This window comes from Tetrao urogallus (genome assembly GCF_951394365.1).
Source record: "Tetrao urogallus genome assembly, chromosome: 14".
NCBI classification, from domain to species: Eukaryota; Metazoa; Chordata; class Aves; order Galliformes; family Phasianidae; genus Tetrao; species Tetrao urogallus.
Genome location: NC_136827.1, coordinates 7,751,381 through 7,773,622, shown reverse-complemented (window position 1 = coordinate 7,773,622; position 22,242 = coordinate 7,751,381). Strand labels below are relative to the sequence as shown.

The 22,242-nt window shown below is 45.3% G+C and overlaps 1 protein-coding gene across 1 annotated transcript in view; it reads left to right on the top strand.

The window, feature by feature from the left end:
• HTR4 (5-hydroxytryptamine receptor 4) overlaps positions 1–17,830 on the top strand; it is a gene marked incomplete at both ends in the record, with an annotated part of 32,712 nt that extends 14,882 nt beyond the window's left edge. Inside the window, one exon of the mRNA XM_079542343.1 lies at positions 17,788–17,830. Within this exon, the coding sequence (XP_079398469.1) occupies positions 17,788–17,830 (43 nt within the window). The remainder of the gene's footprint in view (positions 1–17,787) is intronic.
• Positions 17,831–22,242: the final 4,412 nt, after the last annotated feature.

Below are 22,242 nucleotides of genomic sequence, written 5' to 3'. Positions count from 1 at the left end.
CTGGGAATGTGGCTGCATGCAGGGAAGAGAAAAGGGCCACCAGTGGTGGAGGGCTCCATGCTGTGACAGCCTCCCCAGGACACTGGCCATGACCTCAATCCTTCCAGAGTTCAAGGAGTGTTTAGAAGATGCTCAGAAATATGGTTTGAGTTTTAGGTGGTCCTATGTGCAGCCAGGAGTTGGATTTGATGATCTTTGCGTGTTCTTCCAATTCAGAAAATTCTGAGGTTCCATGATTTTAGTGTTTACCTGGCCAGCCCACTGGCCTAAGCACAGAGGAAGAGCGAGTGGTGTCTGTTTGGGCTATTAAGTACTGCAGCAAGATACTTATTGTGAAAGTACTCTCATTTCCAGATCCCCCCTCACGTTTGTAACATGTGGCTCCTGCAAATAAGTCCTCCGTGGAAATAAATAATGAGTCTGAGGACTGCGTGACCAGCTGCCCTGCCTTGCTGCAATCCTGTCAATGTAGATGTGATAAACACTATAAAATGCTCCATGAGAACTAACTCTGTATATGGCATCTTCTTCGCTTCCAGCTTGTATGAGTTACTGTACAGATAAGAGTGGGTCCTCTCTCTTCAGCTCACTGCAGGCACAAGCTACATTCCCTCCTGCCTTTCTGTGTCACTCCTCTTGCAGGGAAAGGCACCCAGGGCTGCTGAGCAACACTTCTGCACTCCAGCACTTCAGACACAATTACTTTCTATTTTTCTTGGCTTTGTAGCAGATAAGCATGACTTCCTTTTCTGTGTGGATATTGCACTGCTGGTGATGGAGGCGTAGGGATTAAAGGAAAGGTGACTAATTGTAGTTTCTGGGCTTAATCTCACTTGTGGAATTTTGAATTCTTTGGTGCTTCTCTATTAAATGCAGAACAGTTTGGACTCAGCTCAGATTGAAGGCAGGTCCTCTCAAGATGTAATGCACATTTGCTCTGTAGCTTGGAAATCCTGTGCCCAGTAGCTGAAATACCTTAAACCTATGGGCTAGCCTCATACTAACCCAGCTGTGAAGAAGCTTGGGGGCTGGCTTGGTTCACACTCTTCCAACCTCAGAGTTGTTTTCTCCTGACTAAGAGCTTCTGCACATGGGGGGAAGTTGTGCAAGAGGGATGCTGCAGCTGTGTCTTGTACCCCGGCAGGAAGAGCATGGAGAGTCCTTGTGCTGAATGCAGGGTGGGCTTCCACTCTAAAGGTGTGCAGTTCTGAGTTAAGCTGACTGAATCTCTCAGCCTCAATGGGATTCGGGAGTGGTGGAACAGGACTTGGATTTCTATCCCCTCCCCACATCCAACCTTGATAATATTTGGACTATTCTTCCTTTGCCTACGACCAACTCACTGGTGCTTCTCCAATTGCCAACACTACACTTGTCTTCATTAAAGGTAAATTTCAGGCTTTCGCTCTTGGATGTCTGACCTGTGAGCGCCTTCCAGAGAGGAAACCATTTCTTCATTTTTTTTTTCTGATAACTTCAGAGCCAGAACATTCTAGTGTTCTCATTTCGGGATTTCTCATGGTTGTATTAAGAGTGGAGGAAAAAAAAAAAAAAGAGGAGGAGCAGAGCACAATAAACAGCAGTGGTGAGAAGAGGCAGACCCCCTTAGCACACACAGACAGGCCAGTTGGGAGGAGCCCTCATCCTTTCTTTATTTTTCAATTGATCTGTGAAGACTGTGGTGTTTGGGACAAGCAGACAGGGAGAGGCTTTGCACAGCACACCTGGGGCCCATTGCATGTCCAGTGGGATGGGCAGGCTGCCTGCAGCTCAACTGCCTTGCCACAATGGGAGGGAAGCCCCAGCAGCCACCCTCTGAAGCAAGAGATGAGGAAAGGATTTCCCATCACCAATTTTGCTCTTGAACTCTACATCAAGTGACGGAGATACCCATTCTTTGAGCAGGGTAAGATGTAGTGCAAAGTATGGTTGGAAGATGTCATGAAGAGGCAGGAGATAAGATTAATTAGAGCTGGATCTGCCTGTACCATGGGCAGGAGTGGTAGAATTAAATATTCATTCAGCTGTGAAGAAGATTTTCGCTTTCCTGTTTTTAAAACTTGCTTTCTGTAAGCAGAGGAACTGCCAGAACATGTACTTTTGGCCCTTTGGATCCACCTATTTCACTTCTGATGTGTACTATCAATTGCAATTTAGGCAGGACACATGCAAATAGCAAATCGAAATCTGCAGGTGTGGATGCTATCTGAAATTCATACCCTATTCAATTTTCAAAGGCTGAGATTGCAACTTGCGTGTCATATGCAGAGGTTTGTTTCTTTGGTTGCAGCACAAATTGTGTAATATATAAATATGAATTTCTATTTATCTATGAGCATAAATATACAAATGAATTTGCAATTCACAGTTCTAAGAGGCTGTGGTGTGAAATATTGTGTGCGGAAAGGATTTGGGGATCTTTCTGACTAACAAGTGAATTTACAATGAGCTCTCAGCTAACATAATGCAAAAATAAGCAGAATAATTCACAGCAGTACATAAGGCTTTCTGGACAACTCCAGCACGTGTTCAGGAGTCCTGTGCACCACCAGAGTGAAAACAAAATGCCATAATTACCTGAAAAATGCTGCTTCCTTTTTTAAACATATTCCTTGCATATCTTTTGTTGTGCATAGACATTTGGTTAAAGCAAAGCAACAAGCTCATACCTTTGGGAATCATTAAACTCTTGTACTGCACAAGGGGATTGGAACACAGTTCAGCAGTGCTTGAATTCTTGGATAAATCACGTTCTGAAATTTTGTCACAGCAGAGAAGGTGAAGTAGAATTGAGCGATGATCAGAGCACACACACTCTGGAACGCCTGTGTCAAGTACGTCCCTTTGGTATTTGTATTCCCCATCTCCGTCCAGAGGTGCAATGTTCAGCACAGAGCAGTGTTGATCTCTCCTGGGAGAGCTATAGCGAGTGGTTTATTTACTCATTTTCCAGCACAACGAGGCCTTCTCAGACAGGGCTGATGCCAATGTCATTTCTCCAAACTAAAGCAAATCCTGATTTTCCTTTTAGAAGAGCCAAGAGAAACAAGATAAGGGGGGAAGAAAAGCAGCGCGCAGCTTTGGGGACTGGAATTTCATTGTCCTCATAAATACAGAATTAATAAGTAACCCAATCAAACACACTCATGTCAGCACTCTGAAGGTGCACAAGGCACGGGGAGAAGAGCACAGTAAATCACTGCACAGCCAGCACTCAGTGCTGGAGCATGGCTGCGGAGCCTTATTGGCCCCTGTGGGGAATGTGAGTGATGGAGTCGGTAAATCTGAACAGGCGCTGCAATGCTTGGCTCCTCATTTTGCAGAACTGTAGCAGCTCCCTGGCCTGCAGCTGCACTGGAATAAAAAGAAATCCTTCTTGGCTGTAGGGAAGCACGGCTCAGATGTGCTGTGCCCACCTTGCTCCTGCCCCACTGGGTCTGACGCGGAGCAGGTGTGCGCAGGGATTGTAGCACTGCGCTGCTGCTTCTAGTCTGTAAGGTGTTGGCAGGAGCTCTTCCTCCCTCCTCTCCCTTTCCTGGTCAGGAGCAGACTCTGGTACAGAGGCTTCAGTGTTCAGGTGGGTGCACGGGCTGACTGCGTTGCATTACTTCCAGAAGCAATGAAACAATGAATAAATTAAAGAGGCTGACCTGAATTGTCATATAGGTCCTGGAGCCCTCCTGCCTGCCAGGCTGCCAGTACAGAGTCTCCACTGCTGTGCTTACAGGTAAAATTCCGCTGTCCTGCCTCCTCCTGTTCCTGTTATCTCTTATCCTTCCTTAGGCATTAAGGCAGCCACACAGACCATGGAATTCCCGAGACAGAGCAAAGCAGTCAGGATGGGACAGCCCTGTGCTGCGGCTGCTCCCACACAGCCCAAGCAGCTGCACGCTGGGCCCTGGCACCCGGACAGCCTGCAGACCACAGCCTGGAAGCGCAGCCCCTCCTCGCTACTCGCCCACCTCTTCCCCGGCTCAGGGCCATCCTTTGGTGTCAAAAAGGTGTGTTGAGCTTCAGCGGGGAACAAACGCCTTCACTACCACCTTCCCCCATGGAACAGCGGTGGCTGCTGGAGGAAAGAGAGACAGTGGTGACAAAGGGCACGGATAGGATGAGCTCACTGCCTGCCCTGATGAAGCCCACAGAAAGCATACAGGAGCAGCAGCGGGAGCCTGGGCCCAGCTCAGCCACTGATACACCACGCTAAATATTTCTTGTTGCTCTCCTTCTCCCTTGCACACATACCCATGCTCATGGAAACAACTCATTGCATAAGCCAGCAGGAAGCAGTTTCTGAAGAGGAGGTGATCACGGGCTGCTTTGCAAGGTGCTGCATCCTGGCTCTATTTGTGCTGCTGGAAGCAGGAGGGTGCTACAGGAACCTGGGATCTGTATCCTGGCTGCAGCAGCTTGCCATGGCCAAGGAAGGGCCTCACTACTGCTTTGAGAGAAAAAAAATAGTTTATTTCAATACATGAACAACTTTGCTTGGACAAACTTGTAAAATCTGGCCCAGAGATGAGAGGTAAAGGGCTGGACTGAAACACAGCGTCTCCCAGCGGTAGTGCATGCAGCTTCAAAGCCAACTCCTTGCATTGGCAGGGTACTGAGCTCCACCTAATTAGGTGAATGGGTAAAATCCACTATTATTAGCTTTTCTAGGGCATCTGAAGGGTGTAACTTTGGTTTTGTTTTTTCTCTTAAGGAGAAATAGGCAAGCAGTGTAGGCACGTGAGATCATGGTGCTCACTGTAGCAACTGGACAGATCAATACAATGGGAAAGGCATTACAGCAAAGCTGTGATGACAGAAGAACCAGCACAGTAGAAAGGTATTATAAAGGAAGGGAAGAAGGTTGCTCACCTGTATCAGAAGATTCTAGGTTTGCAGGGGAAAGCTTCACCAAGGAGAGATCTCCAGAAAGAAATCCTTCCCTAGTGGCAGTCAGCCCTTAAATGAGGTCTAAGAGAGGTGCAGCCAGGCTGCAGCCCTTCCGGTCACGCAGCTGAATTGCCTTCACCTGTGCTCCCAGGGCTGACCGGGTCCTTTCCCCAGGTGCTCAATCAGCGGTCCAGGCCGTGACTCAGCAGTTCCCATACACTTAAAAACAGAACCAGCAAGGGAACAAAATCCTGAAAAAAGTATTTGGATAAAAAAGCATGAATTACAAACATGTCTTCTTAGCTTGTTTTGACCAAGTTTCAAAGCAAAGTGGATATGAATCTTTCGTGGCATTTTTTGAACACAAAGGATGCAAGGCCTTGGCTTAAAACTGAGTTTTTATTTTAGCACTAACTACACCATGAATATCCTTCTGAAAGGTTTTTTTCCCTTTACAGATATTGAACAGATTTTTCTGTAGACGTTCTGTGATTTTTTTCTTATCACTCAAGGATCACTGGGGAAAGAATTTCAGTGGCAGAGTATTACTGCCCAAAGCTATACAGTTATTTACAGAAAATCATCATAGAGTAATAGAACCGTGGAATGGAATAGCTTAGGTTGGAGGAGATCTCAAAGATTATCTTGTTCCAACCCTCCTGCCCTGGGCAGGGTTGCCAACCACCACCCTGGGCTGCCCAGGGTCCCATCCCACCTGGCCTTTAATGCCTCCAAAGATGGGGCATCCACAGCTTCTGTGGGCAGATGGTTCCAGTACCTCACCGCTCTCTGACTCAAACATTTCTTTCTAAACATCTAACCTAAATCTCCCCTCTTCTAGTTCAAAGCCATTTTTCCTTGTCTTATCACTATCAGACTGTGTAAAAACTTGGTCCCCCCTCTCCTTATAAGCTCCCTTCAAGTACTGGAAGATCACAACAAGGTCTCTGGGGAGCCTTCTCTTCTCCAAGCTGAAGAAGCCCAACTCTCTCAATCTTACTTCAAAGGGCTCCAGCCATCTGACCATCTTCGTGGCTCTTCTCTGGACCCGGTCCAACAGCTCCATTTCTTGTGCTGAGGGCCCCAGGTATGGACCCTGTACTCCAGATGGAGACTCACAAGGGCAGAGCACAGGGGGACAATCCCCTCTGTCTCCCTGCTGCCTCCCCTCTGTTAATGCAACCCAGGGTACTTTTGGCCTTCCAGCTTTTATCCATCAGGAACCCCAAGTCCTTGTCTGCAGGGCTGCTCTCAAGGAGTTCCTTTTCCATTCTTACTCATATCTGGGATTACCTCAACCCATGTGCAACACTTTGCACTTGACCTTATTAAATCTCATTAGATTCTCACATTTCCACTTCTTGAGTGTGTCCAGGTCCCTCTGGATGGCATCCCTTCCTTCTGTTCCAGAATGGAACCCTGGGGGGCACCATTCATGACCGGCCTCCACCTGGACATAGAGTCATTGACAACAAGCTTCTGGCTATGATCATCTAACCAATTCTTCATCCACTGAATATCCAGCCTTCAGATCCATCTCTCTTCAATTTGGAGATAAGGATGTGATGCAGGATCATGTCAAAGGCCATGAACAAGTCCAGGTACATGACATCAGTTGCCTTTCCTTTGTCCATTGGTGCTGTCACTCCATCACAGAAGGCCACTAGTTGGTCAGGTATGCCTGCTGTTGGTGAAACCATAATCAGACCATTATGGCCAGAAATTCTGCCTGGCAAGAAGTGCCTGGGAATTTTAATGGTCCAGCAATATGGATCAGAGCTTTGACACAGTGCATCATCTTCACTAGAAGGTCATTAGCCCCAAAATGGATCATTTGGATTCGTTCTGCTGTTTCCTTCATTGCTTCATTGTTTGCAGTTCCATGCTGGATTGCCATAGATCATTTTGGAAGCATACTGACACCAGCAGACATTTTGCTGTGCTGGCAAGCAAGTACAGGCTCTGGAGCCTTAGGACGCCAGCTGTAGATCCTCCAGCTGTCACTTACTATTGGGAGGCAATAGACAAGAAATTCATGTTTGCAAAGTAAACAAAGAACATTCCCACTAAATTCTTTTTAGAAATTTTTTGAGCAAAGGATTGAGAGATCCCCCTGACATCTCCATCCACTGCAGTTTTGCTGTCATGTAATATCTATTTTAGACAGGAGTTTAGAGGGAAGATGTGAAGGTTTTAGTTTCAAGAAAATTTGATGAAATACTGACTGGGTGCAGCTAGTGTCTTTGCATATATCCAGACTGGGATTTTGAGTTTTGTCCTTGTTGACAGGGTTTTATTTTGCTTCACCTTAGCAAATTGATGCAAACATTATGTTTGTGTGAAGGCAGACCACAGTGCTCTGCTCTGCAGCAGCTGTAGAACCAGATAGGAACCTCTGTGTCAGGAGTTCTGTCCTTGGGGATGCTCCAGTGCTCAACAAGAGGAACAGGAGAAATGAATGAACTTTTTCATATAATAGAAATCTGTTAGTGGACTTGTCTTTAAAATGCAGTAGTGACATTTTTTGTCAGCTGCAGGTGCCTGGGTAAGCTGTGCTGACATCTATGGGTGATGTTAGGCAGACCTTTTCACCAGGACCATATGTCTGTGAGTACAGCATCAGGCATGGCCAGAAGTATAACCCACAGAAAGTATCACAGGGCTGCCCAAGGTCTTTCTGCTCAGTGCTGAGCCATGGCAAGGAAAAGAACTCTATCCAAGATGTGATGTACTATACCAGTCAAAGCATTTTTAATGAAATCCATAGAGGTGACCAAGACCAAGACCTCAAGAACATTCAGTTCATTTTAACATAAGCCCTGAGCTGATCCCACTGGGCAATGCCACCAAAGACTGGAAAGGGAGAAGAATCATTTGAGCTAAGGAGTAATGTTAGCTCGAGAAAAAGAAAAAAAAAGATAGAAAGTGGCCAGGAATAAATTCAAGCAAGGAGTCAGAAAAAAGCTTCTGGCCATCATGGCACTGATGTTTTGAAACGAGCTCTCCGTAAGACTAGTGGGGGAAAATGGCTGACTGTTAGCAAGTTGAAGCTTGATGAATATGCAGAAGTCGTATCGTTGTATGATATGATTGTGTCAGCAGCTGGGATCCCACAAAGCCCTGCTTTGCCCTTATCTCCGATCTTTGTGGAGACCAGAAGCAGCCCAAAGGCTCTTGGTGGTCCCCGACAGCCCCCCCATGGCCTCCAAATACTTTTTTTTCTTTATTTGTGTCTTTACTCTTATTTCCCCATTTACTTTTCAGGGCGGCAATCTGATAGTCAGTGTGTGCAAAATTATCTGACACATCGTCTCCTTCTGCCATTTAAATCCAGGCTGGGCAAAGTAGTTAAAGGTAGTGTGGGAAGTGGATAATTTTCTACCAGGGAAGGCTCAGACCAGGGGAATTAAGAGTACAGCATTCACTAGGTCTTATTCTTTGTTGATAGCATTAATACTTGTCAGGAGATAATCTGGTTTTCACTTGAATTTCATTAGATGCAATTCCAAAAAGGTATTCTATAAAAATATATGAGCTCATTAGACTCAATAACAGATAAAAGAGTTCCGTAATTTCGAGGAGCTTTCTTGTAGTTTTTCATGAAGCTTTGCCAATATTTGCAATCAAACTTATGTTCCAACTTCCTTGGCACGATTTTACAACTTGGCAGCAATCTTCCCTACAGTCACAGCACTCACAAAAACTGACTGGCAGTGTGAAGGCTCACAAGCAGGACAAGGAGAACTATAAATACCTGGAGGTATGTGATAGCTCAAACAGGAGATATGGGCTGACCCAGGAAATGCAGGGTGAGATTATGCAAGCTGTTATGCAGAGAACACGGGGATCTGGGAATTTGGCTATTCAACAGCAGCAAAAGTTCACACCATAACAATAAGAGAGTTGCAGACATGGAGAAGTTGTTGTGTTTTGCTCTGTGCAGCATCAAAGGGGCTACAAGCCAAAACTAGACGTCATCTTCTCCTTCCTTTCCCCTCTTCCTCTTTTGAAGTAAGCTGCATGGATTTCTGTTTCCCCTGACTTTTACACATCTGGGTGTGCACAGGGCATCTTGTGGCCAATGGCACACCAAGCTCTTCCAGGCAGCTGATGTCACCTGGTGCTTCTGCAGCACAGCCTGGAATCTGGACATGAGGAGAAGGAGCACAAATGCCAAGAGCTGGAAGAGGGAGAAGACCTCCAACATGGCCTGGAAAATGAGGAGTGTGATTTGCACCACTAATTGAAGACAGACACCTGGTGTGCAGCAGGATATTGCAGCTGGGAACAGCAGCGGTGTCAGGGCAGCATCCCTGCCATGCTCAGCCCAGTGTCTGGGCTGCATGGCAGCAGTTCCTGCAGCACAGCAGCCACCAGTATTGCAGCATTGCAGCATGCAGTGAACCTCCAGCTTGCGTGGGGGCCGACTTATTTTTTTACTGTGGGTGTTTTCTAAAGTTATTGCTGAAGCCTTTCTTTTTTATTTGTAAATGTGATAGGCTTTTATTGAAGTTGGGCTATCCCCAGGGTAGGATGTCGAGACACTAATTTCTTATCCCTCAGCTGTCATCTTTCAAGTGTGGGGAAAGGTTCTTCCTCCCACCTCTTCCCTGCTTTTTCTTTCCTAGGGATCTGTGCTAAATTTAAAAGCAGAAGAGTGCTTGGATCTTTCTTGACAATTGAAAAAGATGGAAAAGGATGAAAGTGGAGGGAAAGGTGTGGGACAACCTCAGCTCCCTGCACCGGCTCCCTTTGCCTTCTGTGGGTGGTGTGTGAGCCCATCACCCAGACTTCAGTCCTCTCTGACCACTCAGCAGCCCCATCAGCTCCTGCCCGCCCTACCAGCTCACCCCACTGCCCATACCAGTACAGACCAGCTCCTGCTGGGATGCTTCTTAAGTATGCTGATGACTGTGTGTTGGTGAGGTCTTCCTTCAGTCAAAACTTGCCTGTCTTGCCCATAAGTATGCATACAGTGGGCTGAAGCCTGGTGCACAGCTCCAAAAATACCTTGCCAGAGAAAAAGGAGAACTTTTGATAAAAGAAAAGCTTCTTGTAATTGTACAGAATGAAATCAAGAAATTTATCTTATTTCCTACAGAGGAGAAAGGGGATTAAGGTTTTAAAATACCACAGTTTCCTTTAATTTCAGTAAGGTAATCTCTTTCAATATGTCTGTATATTGGAAAAAGATCAGAGCTATGATAAAACCCCTTTTGTTATTTAGCCTAATACAAGACTCAGGATCAGAAGTTCTGTTCTGCATTGGTTTGTTGCTGGTAAGAAGACTGAGGGGTTGAAGGGCACCTTGAGCTTGGAAGCGACTGAATCATCAACTAATTTTTGTCAGTTTTTAATTGCATGGCTTGTGCTTTGGGTAACGAAGCCTATTGCTGTATCCTGGTGGCTTAGAATCCCCATTACTGCTTACTTTCTGGTGTGAGATTTACTTCTGTAATTTGTTGCCCTGATCTGTGCCCCCTGAGGAGCAGCTGACTCCTGGCTCAGCAGCACCCAGTGATGGTGTGACCCACACAGAACATGGGGTCCCTGGGAGAGACTTTTCTGCAGGAAGCCGTGAAAATTGGTGCTCCCCAGCTGCTTGGGGAGCTGGGCTGCTCCTGACCTGCTCGCTCTTTCTGCCCATTACCAGCAGAACTTCCCTGGCTCAGCCCCACTGCTCCATAAAGCATTGCTTATTCTGTTTATCACCTATGAAAATGGAAAGTAATTTGGTTTATAGAAGTTTGCAGCAACCCGGCTGTGAGCAGCCCCTGCAGTGCTGTCGGAGGACGGTGCTGGAGGGAAGGGTGAAAAGCAGCATGAAAAGCCAGCAGGGGAAAGAAACCATGGGGATGGCCAGAAGTGCTGCAGGTCAACGTTTCCTCTCTGTGCAATTACTGCTGGGTTTCACTTCACTGTGGCTCTTGTTCAAATGGAAACTTTAAGTAACTTACATTACGTGTTGTCTTTTCCAATTAAACCTCTCTGGCCTTTCTCATGCATGACTGTTTCTTATTTCTCTCTGCTTTGCAAAGCCAGCTTGTGTAAGAGACAGTGCATCCCCAGTTCTGGCTCTTGGCCTGGAGCAGGAACGCCATTTCCCAGGGATGTGGTGTCAGGGCCATCCCCAGGTCCTCATCCCAGCCACATCTCTCTGCTCTGGCCTCCACAGCTTTCTTCCAGGTTTCCTTTCCTCTCTGCTGCACAAGACAGCACAAGGAATCAACATGGGCGTGCATGGCAGGAGGGATGTGGGACTGTCTGCCTGGTGGACACCCTTTATAAAGATGGGCTGGATTTCCACATCTTCCATCCTTGCAGGTCTCCTGGGAGTAAAGCAAGCAGTTCCTTTCTGCATGAGGCTATTTGAATGGTTGTTTAAATTGGTTTGGAGGTCTCATTGAAAAAAACAGAGCAAGATCTGTTTGGAGAAGCTCTAATCTGATTTCAACTCAGTCCTTGCCGACAGGAAGTACAATTATAGGACTACCTAATTTAATCCCAGCCCTGCTTCCTGAATCAGCAGCACGATGCTAGGGATCTATTCAGGTTTATACACCTAAAGCAGAAAGCTGCTGCTGAGAAATGAATTCTTACTCATGCAGTGACATTTTGCTGACCCCAACAGCACTGCATCCTGCGTTGGGAACATAACTTCTCTAGGAGAGCAGTGGGTGCTGGGAGGGTGCGATGGGATAGACAGGGCTGTGTGCAGGGCTCTGCTTGATGCAGTGAGCAGCCTGCTGCCTGTTGCACTGGGCCCATCGACCACAAGAGGGGCTCAAGGAAGGTGTACAACTAATTTTGGTACCTGAACAAATCCTCTTTTGGATAGAATTCACCTACTTCCCTTCTGTGTATCTCCCAGCTGAGACCTCTGCACAACTCTGCTGAGTGCTGTGGACCAACTGTTTCCCACCTCTCCACATTTTGTCAGCCAAGATGTTCTTAGACAAAGAGCTCTGCATGCCATGGGGTTAGAAATGCTATATAAATCCAAGTAATTATCATTAGATTCTATTATTCACTGTAGCAGCAGTTATCTCTAAAATGCAGGGCTAATTGCTTAAGAGCATTTTAATATTAGGTTAACTTATTTAATTTTTTTTTTCTTCAATTTTAAATAATCCTCTTCCTTTCTGATCAGAAAGCTTACCAAGCTTTTTGAAAAGGCTGTTCATTTACCTGAATGCCATAAGGATGCACATGAGAAATATTTCAGGATCCATCCCTCAGGCTTCCCCTCCTAGCAAAAGATAAGCGTTGGCACAGTGAACAGTAACCAGAGGGCAGAGACCTTATGGACACAGAGAGTGTTACAAGCACATCTCATTATCACTTGTAAAACATACTTTGCTTTCTCTGAGTGGCACTGCTGTTTAACATCTTGGCTTTGAGATTTGTTTTCACTTTTGGCTGTGAACCTTGGTGAGCTTTTCCAATTTTTCTGACCGTTATCTTTGGTTTGTAAATTTTGGCAGAAGGCAGCTACAGCAAAAGGATGTACTTATAGCACAAAGTCTCCAGCAAAGCGTAGGTCTCCCAGGTTGCCTACCCATCTAGATTTGCCCACTGCAGCTTATGCCACTTGTGCCACTTCATACACCTGGGACAGGGACAAGCCCTGCTGCTCACAGACATTTTGGCCACCAACTTGGTATCCCAGTGACTCTCACCACCCCTGCTGCGATTTGATTGCTTGTTGCCATTTTGCCTCATTTATGAGCATTAGCTGCTGCCTATATTTCTGATTGCAGGGCAGTCACCAGACCCAGCCTGGCTGGTCCCAGTGCTTACAGGTAATGGCAGCAGTTCCACCTGCTGTGAGCCTGTCTGCTGTGCTCACCCACCTGTGATTTCAGCTCTTAGCCAGCTGTGAGCATCTTTCCATCCTTAACTGCAGTTTCAGAACAGTACATTGGCCATTTCAAGTCTTTTGTTTTTATTTATTAGGCATGGCAGAGATTATTCTTGCTGCTAACATCTGCAACATCTGCTGTTCAGTGTGCATTTGCATCTTGAACAGATGATCTGACCTGTGAATTGATGCAGATGTGCCTTTGTTTTGTTTTAGTCACCAATAAAAATGCAGTAATTTTTTTTCTATATGCTTTTGGGATGTACAGAGTCTTGCAAACACCAATATTACACACAGCTCAGTATGTCTAATGCTGCATTAGCTGATGATTTCCAGTCCTTCCTTCTGAATTACTTTGCTCTTTGGTGAATGCAGGCTTGGCATCACTATCATCCATTATCATCCATAAGATTTTTAAAATTCAGGTAGCTACATTTAGAATGTGGTTTTATAACTCATCTTTATTCTTCCTGTTTTGCTCTGCTTTATGACTGCATCTTTATTAATGTGATTTATGCCTGGCTTATGATGCCTCCATTGTTCATTATGCTATTAATGGGGAATTTTTCTAGAGAGCTTTCTTTGAAGAGTGATTCTCCCTTTGAACCTATGTCTTCACTTAGTCCATTTAATCCTGATTAACTGACATTTTTCTTGCCTAAAGATCTCATTAAACCACACATTGCCTTTCCCTTACTGGTGAGCTGTAGTCCTCTCCTTTGCAATGTATGAGCTCTTCAGTATCTGAGTCTTTGTTCTTACACTGCAGGGATAAGCCTGGATAAATTTTCTTACCATGAATGTCAAGCCTTCTGAAATCCTAGAATCTGAAGTCAAATTTCACTACAAGCCTTTGCATTTTGCAGGAAGTGTAATCAGGAGGGTATCCATCCCTTGGCTGAAACACATCAGAGTTCCAAGAACATTAGTGATTTCATTGTTAGGTGCTTTTTAAGTTCTTTCCTCCATTTAAATCTCTTTTTTTCCAGTTAACTCATTTATCAAAAATGTACCTCATTCTCATAGTTCAAATTCTTGGCATCTACTACTGCAAGTCTACATAAGTAGTTAGTACAAAGAAAGCTAACTATCCCATTTGTTCAGTTCATATTTGGGTTTAACCTTTACTCTTCTTTCAAAATCAAATGCTGTGAACTTCAGAAGAAACCACTGACACACACAGAACATTACTAGCACATCCCATGACCAGGGTAATTAATTGCACTGTGAGATGGCAGAAGAAGGCAAGACAGGCTGTAATCCTGGAGCAGCTGGAAGGAACTCCTCCAATAATTACTGTCATCTTCTGCAAACGTGGATTCTTCTAGACCAGAGACAGTGGGTGAGCAGCAGCAGCTGTACAGCTCCAGGTGCAGTGGTGCAGCTTTGATACGTGCAGAGCTCACCCCTTCCCCAGGTGGTGCTGGGGGCTGCTGCTGGGCCTGGCAGGAGGCATTTCTGTGCTTTGCCCAGATGTGATGTCACACCATGTGATGGGACATCCTCACAGAAGTATTACGGTGTTCTGTAAACCTCACCCCTCTCAAAATGTCAGCAAAGGACAAAAATCCCCTTGGCCTTGAACTGTACCAAGGGTTTGGGTCTTAGCAGCAATTTTTCCATCTCTGGCAGCATTTTTTCCACGCAATAGCTGCTCAAGTGCACAAATAACAGGAATATACTCTTTTTGAAGGAGGAAGCAAAGCAAACACTGTACATGTTTATCACTTTGGAGGGAATGGAAGGATACCGTGTTGCTACCAGAAATGGAGTACAGCCAGGTGTGATTATTTGACTTAATGAAAAATCAAGAAACTGGTGGTGTGTTACACTAATGATATGTGTGAATAATCTTACCACTGATTGATCTCTGAGCTGACTGGTAGTGCGCAGAAACAGTAACTGTTTAAGTATTAAAGGCAGATATAATTTATTCAGTGAGATTCATGCCCTGTGGTGCTTTTGAAAAGATTTTATAGCACCCCAGCTACTATTTATTAGCAATGAAATCATTTTATAACACTTTGAAACAACATTGAGACAAGAAGAGCACTAAACAACTACTTTGTAGGCAACAAAGCAGCTATGAATGGCATATCAAGAAGTGTAACCAAAGAGATCTTCAAAGAGCTCAGCTTCACATCACTGAAAACACAGTGCTGTCAGAGCAGAAGATGGGGACATTTGTTCAGTTCTGTCCAGCAGGAGCATCACAGCCTCCTCCCCAGCATCCCTCATAGACCCACTCAGCTGGGGCAGTCCATGGGGGAGCAAAGAACATGGGGTGCAAGAAAGGAGTGGGCATTTAAGTTGGGTTCCTTTTGCCATGGGAAATCAGCAGAGAAAGACAAGTTCCTCCACAGGGGAAGCCAAGTACCAAAATGTCCAAAGCAGGGCTCTGGATGCCCCACCTCTGTGATCAAGTGCATCACGCAGCTGTACTGAAAAGCCTTCCCTCCAACCTCTATTTTAAGTCAGCAGGAGGAGAATAAAATCCTGATCTCAACATCATGTAACTGAATGTAAGAAGGTGGTATGATGCTCTCAAAATACTTGATGAGCAGATGCAGAAGTTTAAGCATATTGTTGGGCTCAAAGGAAAAGGCTGTTATTAAAGGTGTTAAAAAAAAAGAAGCAAGAAAATGCAAAAAATAAGCCAGGCAGGCTGCTCGTGCAAGTCTTTTCCTTCTCACAGTTGATCCTTTTCTAATTCTTTTCCTTGTCATTCAGGAGAGCTGTCAAGTGTTTGGCACAAACCTCCAAGTCTTCCACAGCCTATGAAACCTTCCTTGAATCTACAAAATAACATATATTTCCTGACTTGTTCTATCCTTTTCTGCTTGGCAAATAGAGTTTCTATCACACACTCCTGTTCCTGAACGTACAGCTTTATTGAACAGGTTTTGGTTTTGATAATTGTTGCAGAATGAGGCCCAGATCTGCACTTCCCAGAGAAGCAAAGGCTATAGCTGATGCTTACATTTTTAAATATGTATATGAAAACAAAAACAAAAAATACCTTCCCCTTCTTTTCTGCTCAGGTTCTTGTACGTGTCTCCATAATGCCATGAACCTGTGGCATTATTCGTCCCCTCCACAGCCAGGAGGGGGTGTGCAGGTTCATTCGTTCAACTGCTGCTGGATTTCCAGTACTTGCTCCTCTCAATTTCCCTGAACTCCTTTTAGGATGGGTGCTGGAGGATCAGGGTACCCTACCCTGCTCCTGCTGGATTGTGTCAGAGGATGATCTACCAGGGAGGGACGGCTCTGCAGCAGATAAAGCTGTGTGCAGCCAAGGGTGGGCAGCTGGCAGCAAAGCACACCCCTGGGTCAGGAGGGCAGAAGGTTCAACTCATGTCCACGGATGAAGAAACTAGAAGAATATCAAGAAGTAATGAAGTGACCTCTGTATATGCTGTATTGAGTTCTGATGTGCCCACAACAGGGATGTGAAAAAACAAACCAGAAAATTCAGGGAAAGCAAAGCACACAAAGTAATGAAATGTTTGAAAGCTTATCTTAAGCTTAAGTGAGAAATTAAAGAATGATCTTATTAGAAGCTGGTCTTTAATCATAGCTTACAAATAACATTCTTCTGTGTAAAGTGCAGTGAAAAGTGGATCCTGTGACTGCAAGTTGAAACTAGAATATTTGTACTGAAAATAAGGCATCATTTCTAACATTAACTATAGGTACTAGAGAAAATTACCAGCTGCTTTGTGGTTTTTCTTTCTATTTATATCTTAAGAAAAAAGATTAGATCTCCTTCCGTCTTCCTTCTCCCACCTCCTCCCCCCAAAAAGCCATCAAGAAACCCCAGATACTCCATCTAAACAGCAATAAAAAAACTTGGTTGAAACTTTTAGCAAGACCTTGTGTTGTAGGCAGGTGATAGATGCTTTCATCCCTAAGTCAGCCCAAGTCAAAAGTACAGTGGCTTCCAGGTCTACATCAGTGAGCAAGGTTTATCTGTAAATCTGTGAGCGTATTTCCAGTGGGGAAAACTACAAAAAATCAATCAAATTCAATACAATTTCCGTTTATGAGAAGGTCTAAGAAACTCTCAACTTTCTGCATCAGAACTGCTGTTGTTGATATGTGGAAAGTGTTCTCCCTTTGTGCTTTATCAAGCTTTCATCAGAAAGTCGGGGAAAAATGGAAGACTAGGAATGGGAATTACAGCAGCTAAGTGCTTAAAGAGGCACTGATAATTCTCTGCTACTTCAGAGAACCAGTGAGCAACCAGTGGTACCTTGTTCACAGCCAACAGCAGTGTATTTTTAAAGTTACTACTGGGTGTTGGCTAATGGCCAGGTGTAGTTATAACTTCACTAAAAATTAAATGGTAACTACCATATTCCTGTACTGCAGTGTGACAAAAATCAAGGAGCTCAACAATTACTCCCCCGTCTGTATTAAAACACAGACCAACATTTCCAACATACTAAAGCTGTCAGCTGGCTCGAGGATCACCAGCCAGGAATCCACATTCCTCCATAGATCTAACTTCCTAGCAGTGAACGTGTCAGTTACCGTGGCTGGAAATTAAAGGACCCAAAAACTACCCTCTAGGCTTCTTATTATGAGATATGGGTGGCTTCCACAAAAGAAGACCATCAAACCAAATATGCCAGTGCTGTTCCTGAAATCAGCAGGAGGAAGACATTACATTGCAACCAAACCTCTCCCTAGAGCACTGCTAGGGAGCTGTCAGAATGTGGGCTCAGCTGAGCACACCTACAAGTAGATCAAAGAGGATATTCTCAAGGAGCTGAAAATGCTGAAGGATTCCCAGTGAGGAATACGGAAGAAAATGAACTCACCTGATGTCTCATACAGTTCTAACTCAGTTAGAAACTGCTACCATAAAGACAGGTTTCCCTTTCATTAGAAGATCTGGGAACATAGCTCTAGCTTTGACACTATTAAAGGTAATTTCCTGGTGTTTTAATGCCAGGCTAGGTAGAGAGCATTTCCTATTAACTGTCTGTTTTTTCCCTTTCTCCCTTTACTACCTCTGTGTCTTCCCTCCTCTCTGCACTAAGCGGCTGTTCCTGTCTCCAAGCTCCTCCTGCTGTTCTGCAGTAGATCAGTTCCCATCTAGCCATGTCCGTGCTCTCTAAGATTTGTAGAGGTGTAGAGGCAGATACCCCAGGCACATGGGGATGTTTCTCCAGGACATTGAGGGCTCCAGCTGCGCAGTGCTGTGGAGCAGCAGCGCTGCATTTAGATGCTGGTTCTCACTGTGTCGCAGGAGGATCCCACCATAAGTACCACATAAAACATGTCAAGACAGAGGGTATTAATTTCACATTGGCATTGCACAGCACCATATATCACATACCACACTGAGAACAGAACAGCTCTTTATGGCCTTTGCTAGAGCAAGCCTGAACCATACATAAAACATGGGATATTTAACAATTCCAAGAGCTTAGATATAGCTATGAGAGTTTCTCAAACAGCTATGAAAGACCAATGACATCAGTGCCTTTAAGTCAGTCATACCTTCTGGCTACTGGTAGATATCCTCTTCCATCAGATGAGGTGAGTGCTTTCATTTGGATTCCCATCACAGAGGAATGCCCCCAGGGCCAAGCACTTCAAAACATAGCTACAGTTAGCTGAAAATTAAACAGGAGATACTGTGAAATTGGCTTTCTGCTGGAAACAGAGGTAGGAAAAGGAGAAGAGCTCATTTCAGGACCAAGAAAGCCCTGGAGGTCATGAGGACCTCCCCATCTTGAAACTGGGGTGGCAAGTCACAAGAGCTGATATGTGACCAGCCTCCTCCATCAGGAGGCACACGCTGTGTGTGGACCCTCAATGTCACGCAGCCACAACCTGTCTGTGTTACTGATTGCTGTCAGCTCGTGTTCTCTGCATTGAGCTGGTGAGGCCACGGACACTGGGGAGACTTCACCTCCCAGTACCAAAAAACCCACAGTTATCTCAGTTATCACAGACGAGGAATTTCCCTCCTTTGCACCTTCAAAGATTTTATTTATTCCCTATTAGAACACTCACATATTGGAGAGAGACAGCAGATTCCAACAGTTGCTTTAAGAGTGCAGAGTTCGAAGTGGAGGAAGCAGTTTCAGGTTCCACCATCTGCTGTTTCCCACACCCAGGTCTCCTGAGTAGGCTGCAGTACACACAGGATCAGGCTGCAATCTGCTCCCTGCACTGGTACCCAACTTGCTTCTGAATTTCTGTGCTGCAGAATTCCAAGCCACTGGGGGGGAACTGGCATCATCCCCTCAAAGGTCAAAAGAAACAAGAAATCTCTCAGGAAGAAGGGAAAATGTCTTTGGAAAGCAATTAGTAGAAGTCATGTAAGGGGCTAATTCAGAGTGAGACTGCCATGAAATATTCTTCAGACCCAGAGAGAAGCTCACATGCTGAATAAGAAGGGATAGCTGAGCACTGTAATGAAAAAAAGATGAACGTCAGTAACTTCCATCATCCTCTTATCCCTCACTGAAACTTGAAGGTTTAGAAGCCTGGTCTGGTGGGCTTTCACGTTTTTCTGGTCAAAGTCAAAAACACCTCCCTGGAGGATAGGACAACAGAGAAAGTAACTCTGTTTTGGGAAGCAAGAAGGAGCAAGAACACAGCAAGCAGAACTCTGTTGTCATAAGCCAGCTCACTCATGTGCAAATCAGCAGAATCCATTGCCTTCTGTACATCTCTGCCTGGCTCAGCACCCACGGCCCTGACCCATGGCTGGGCAGGCTCCTTCACAAGACTCTGCTGTCCTTGGTGTGAGGTGCACAGAGCCCTATTTCACAATTTCACATTGATAAAGCCTATCCTTAGTTATCACAGCCTTTGAAGTCCGCAGCACTTCGGTTAGGACCTGCAAAGAAAAGCATGCATGCTGCCAGAGGAGTTTCTGAACCAAATAATTCATTAGGAAGCAAATTTAGCCATTCCAAAACATGGAATTATGATGAACTGAGAAACCTGGCTGACTGCTGTGATGGCATTCATTATTGGTGCTGTGGTTTGAGGGTGCCTCCCTGTTCAACATGGGCTGCTCCATTTCTTTTGTTAAGGACTTTGCCTGGGAAAGATAATTAGAGGTTCGTTAGGCAGAAAGTTCACATGCACTCAAGAACAGATAGCAGTGAGGCTAAAGGTTATCCTACAGTTAATTTGCAGAAGTAGGCAATCTGTCTGACCCTAGCTGGGGGGCAGACACGCAAAATGGCAAATTGTTTTCTTTTTCATTTCTAACATTTTGAAACATTCAATTTTGATTTGAAATCTAGTTTATCATTTATTCACTTTGAAATAAGATTTCAAACTTAATTTGCTTTGAAAAGGTTGAAATGAGGCGTTCTGAAAACATGACATTCTTGGGGAGAGGAAACAGAGAGGTTTGATGTGGAACATGACAAACAAACAAGCAAAAACAACAAAACAATTCATCTTCAGTAAAATGGGATTTTCTACTGAAAATCTTCCAGCCTGCCTTCAGGACTGAATGTGCTCCAGAGATTCATAGCCCCTTGCCCAAGGGAGTCACTCTGTGAATCCAGCAGGGAGCTGGAGCATCCTGGCACCTTGAACCTGCGCTGCAAGATTTTGGCACATGTATGCTGCTGTTCAACAAATGAAACCAACCCAACCCAAACAAACCCAATCCAACTCAAACCAAACTAACTAAAACCAAAGCAAACAACAGCAAACACGCAAAAGAATCCAAACGCAACAATTTTTACCAGCTCATTAGACCAGGAAGCTCCACCTTTTGGGGTCATCAGAGGGAGCTCCCCAGGATGGTTAAAAAGGGAGAAGCTTTCTAACAAATTCACTAAGCCATTGCTGAGCATTCATGGTTGCCTACAGAGACAGAGCAACAGAAACGCACAGTTTCACCCTTTGGTCCTTTAAACAGTTCTGTGTGAAGCTTTAACAGCATATGTTTCCTGAAATACTAAAGAAAGCAGAGCCATGGCCTAAAAAATCTTGTAGTCAAAAAGGAGGATTGAGCTCTGAAAGAGTGAGAGTGTGGAAATTGGGGGCCAAAAGCTGCCTGGGGCAGTGGGGTGATGTGGGATGTGTCCCAGAGCGCGGCTGGAGCTGTCACATCCCACCTGGCTGCCCTGGAGGATGAGACAGTGCCCAGGAGGCTGCTCCAACCCATGAGCTCCCCTTGGGCTGTATCATGGCCAGGTGGGGCTTTCCTCAGATACCACAGGAAGGGCATCAGTGCCAAGGAGCAGGAAAGGCTTCTTTTTGTCTTTCTCCCTACTTTAACGATGCCTTAGGGTAATGACAATAATATCTGATGGCAGTTACAGTTGTAGTCACACAGCAGTTGCCTTGGAAGATGTCTCAGCAGCACAAATGAGAGTCAGTATCATTTTCCAAAGCACAAATCTTTGAATTTTTAAGACTCTTCTCAAAGAGCAACTGGAAATATCCAGCCAAAAACTGCTTCCATCCGGAAAGGGCAATAATAACTATCAAGGTGGCAGGGATTTCTCAACCCAAACTGCACCTCCACTCTCATTTAACCCACCTTCTGAGGCAGGAGTGGGACAACGGAGCAGGTGGAAGAGCAGGGCTGGGACCACCCTGTGCTGAGCCTCCAGGGAGCAGAGCCACGGCCGTGGTGCAGATGGCAGCGCCATTTTCAGAGCTATAAACAGCCTCATTGTCATAGCTCTTTGAATGGTACTGCCATATGTACCGGAAAAACAGCATCTATGCTTGGGAGGGCTTGGGGCCAGCTGGATTTTCTCCCCATTTGGATGAAGCTGATTCCTGAAGTATGAATGAAAGCTGCGTGCTGCCTGGGAGTAATTCCCTCTCAGCGCTTGTTTTTGAGTCTCCGAAGATCATCGTGTACTGCTCTGTCTCCTAGCAGCAAAACTCAAGTGTCCTGCGTGTGGAAGGGTTGCTGATGCATCTAAACCACCCTGCTCAGTTCAGGAAGCAGCATTGAACATTCATGGAAATTTGGGTAGAAGATCAGTCAGGCTCTGTGTGCTTTTCTTCATCATGTGATGCAATGAGTGTTTGACTGTGTCTGGATGGGGCACGAAGACAATACTCATCACCCCGTTGCAGTTCCCACTATGCACTGCCAGTTGTGCTGCTGAGGGAGCAGCCAGTGCAGCAAAGGAGGAAGAGCACGGCAGAAAGCTGCACAGATGGAAACCATGCTGTGGGGGTCAGACCCTGACCCCAGAGCTGGAGTACAGCGGGGCAGCTCTCAGGGAGACCTTTCTGGAACAAGAGCAGCTTGTGAGTTTGTCTGGATGTTGGCCAGGAGTTCGGCTGATGGAAGCCAGATATCTCCGTTAAATATTTACCTGATTTCTGCTTCAGAAGAACCTACAGAGATCTGAGAACCACAGAGCCATGCAATGTGTTTCTGATTCTGTGCAGTATCAGCAATAGATTATGATGGCTGATGAGTCCAGGCACTTGTGATAAACTCACGGCTTAATTAGCCACCCGTTTAGAGACATATTCTAGGAACTAAT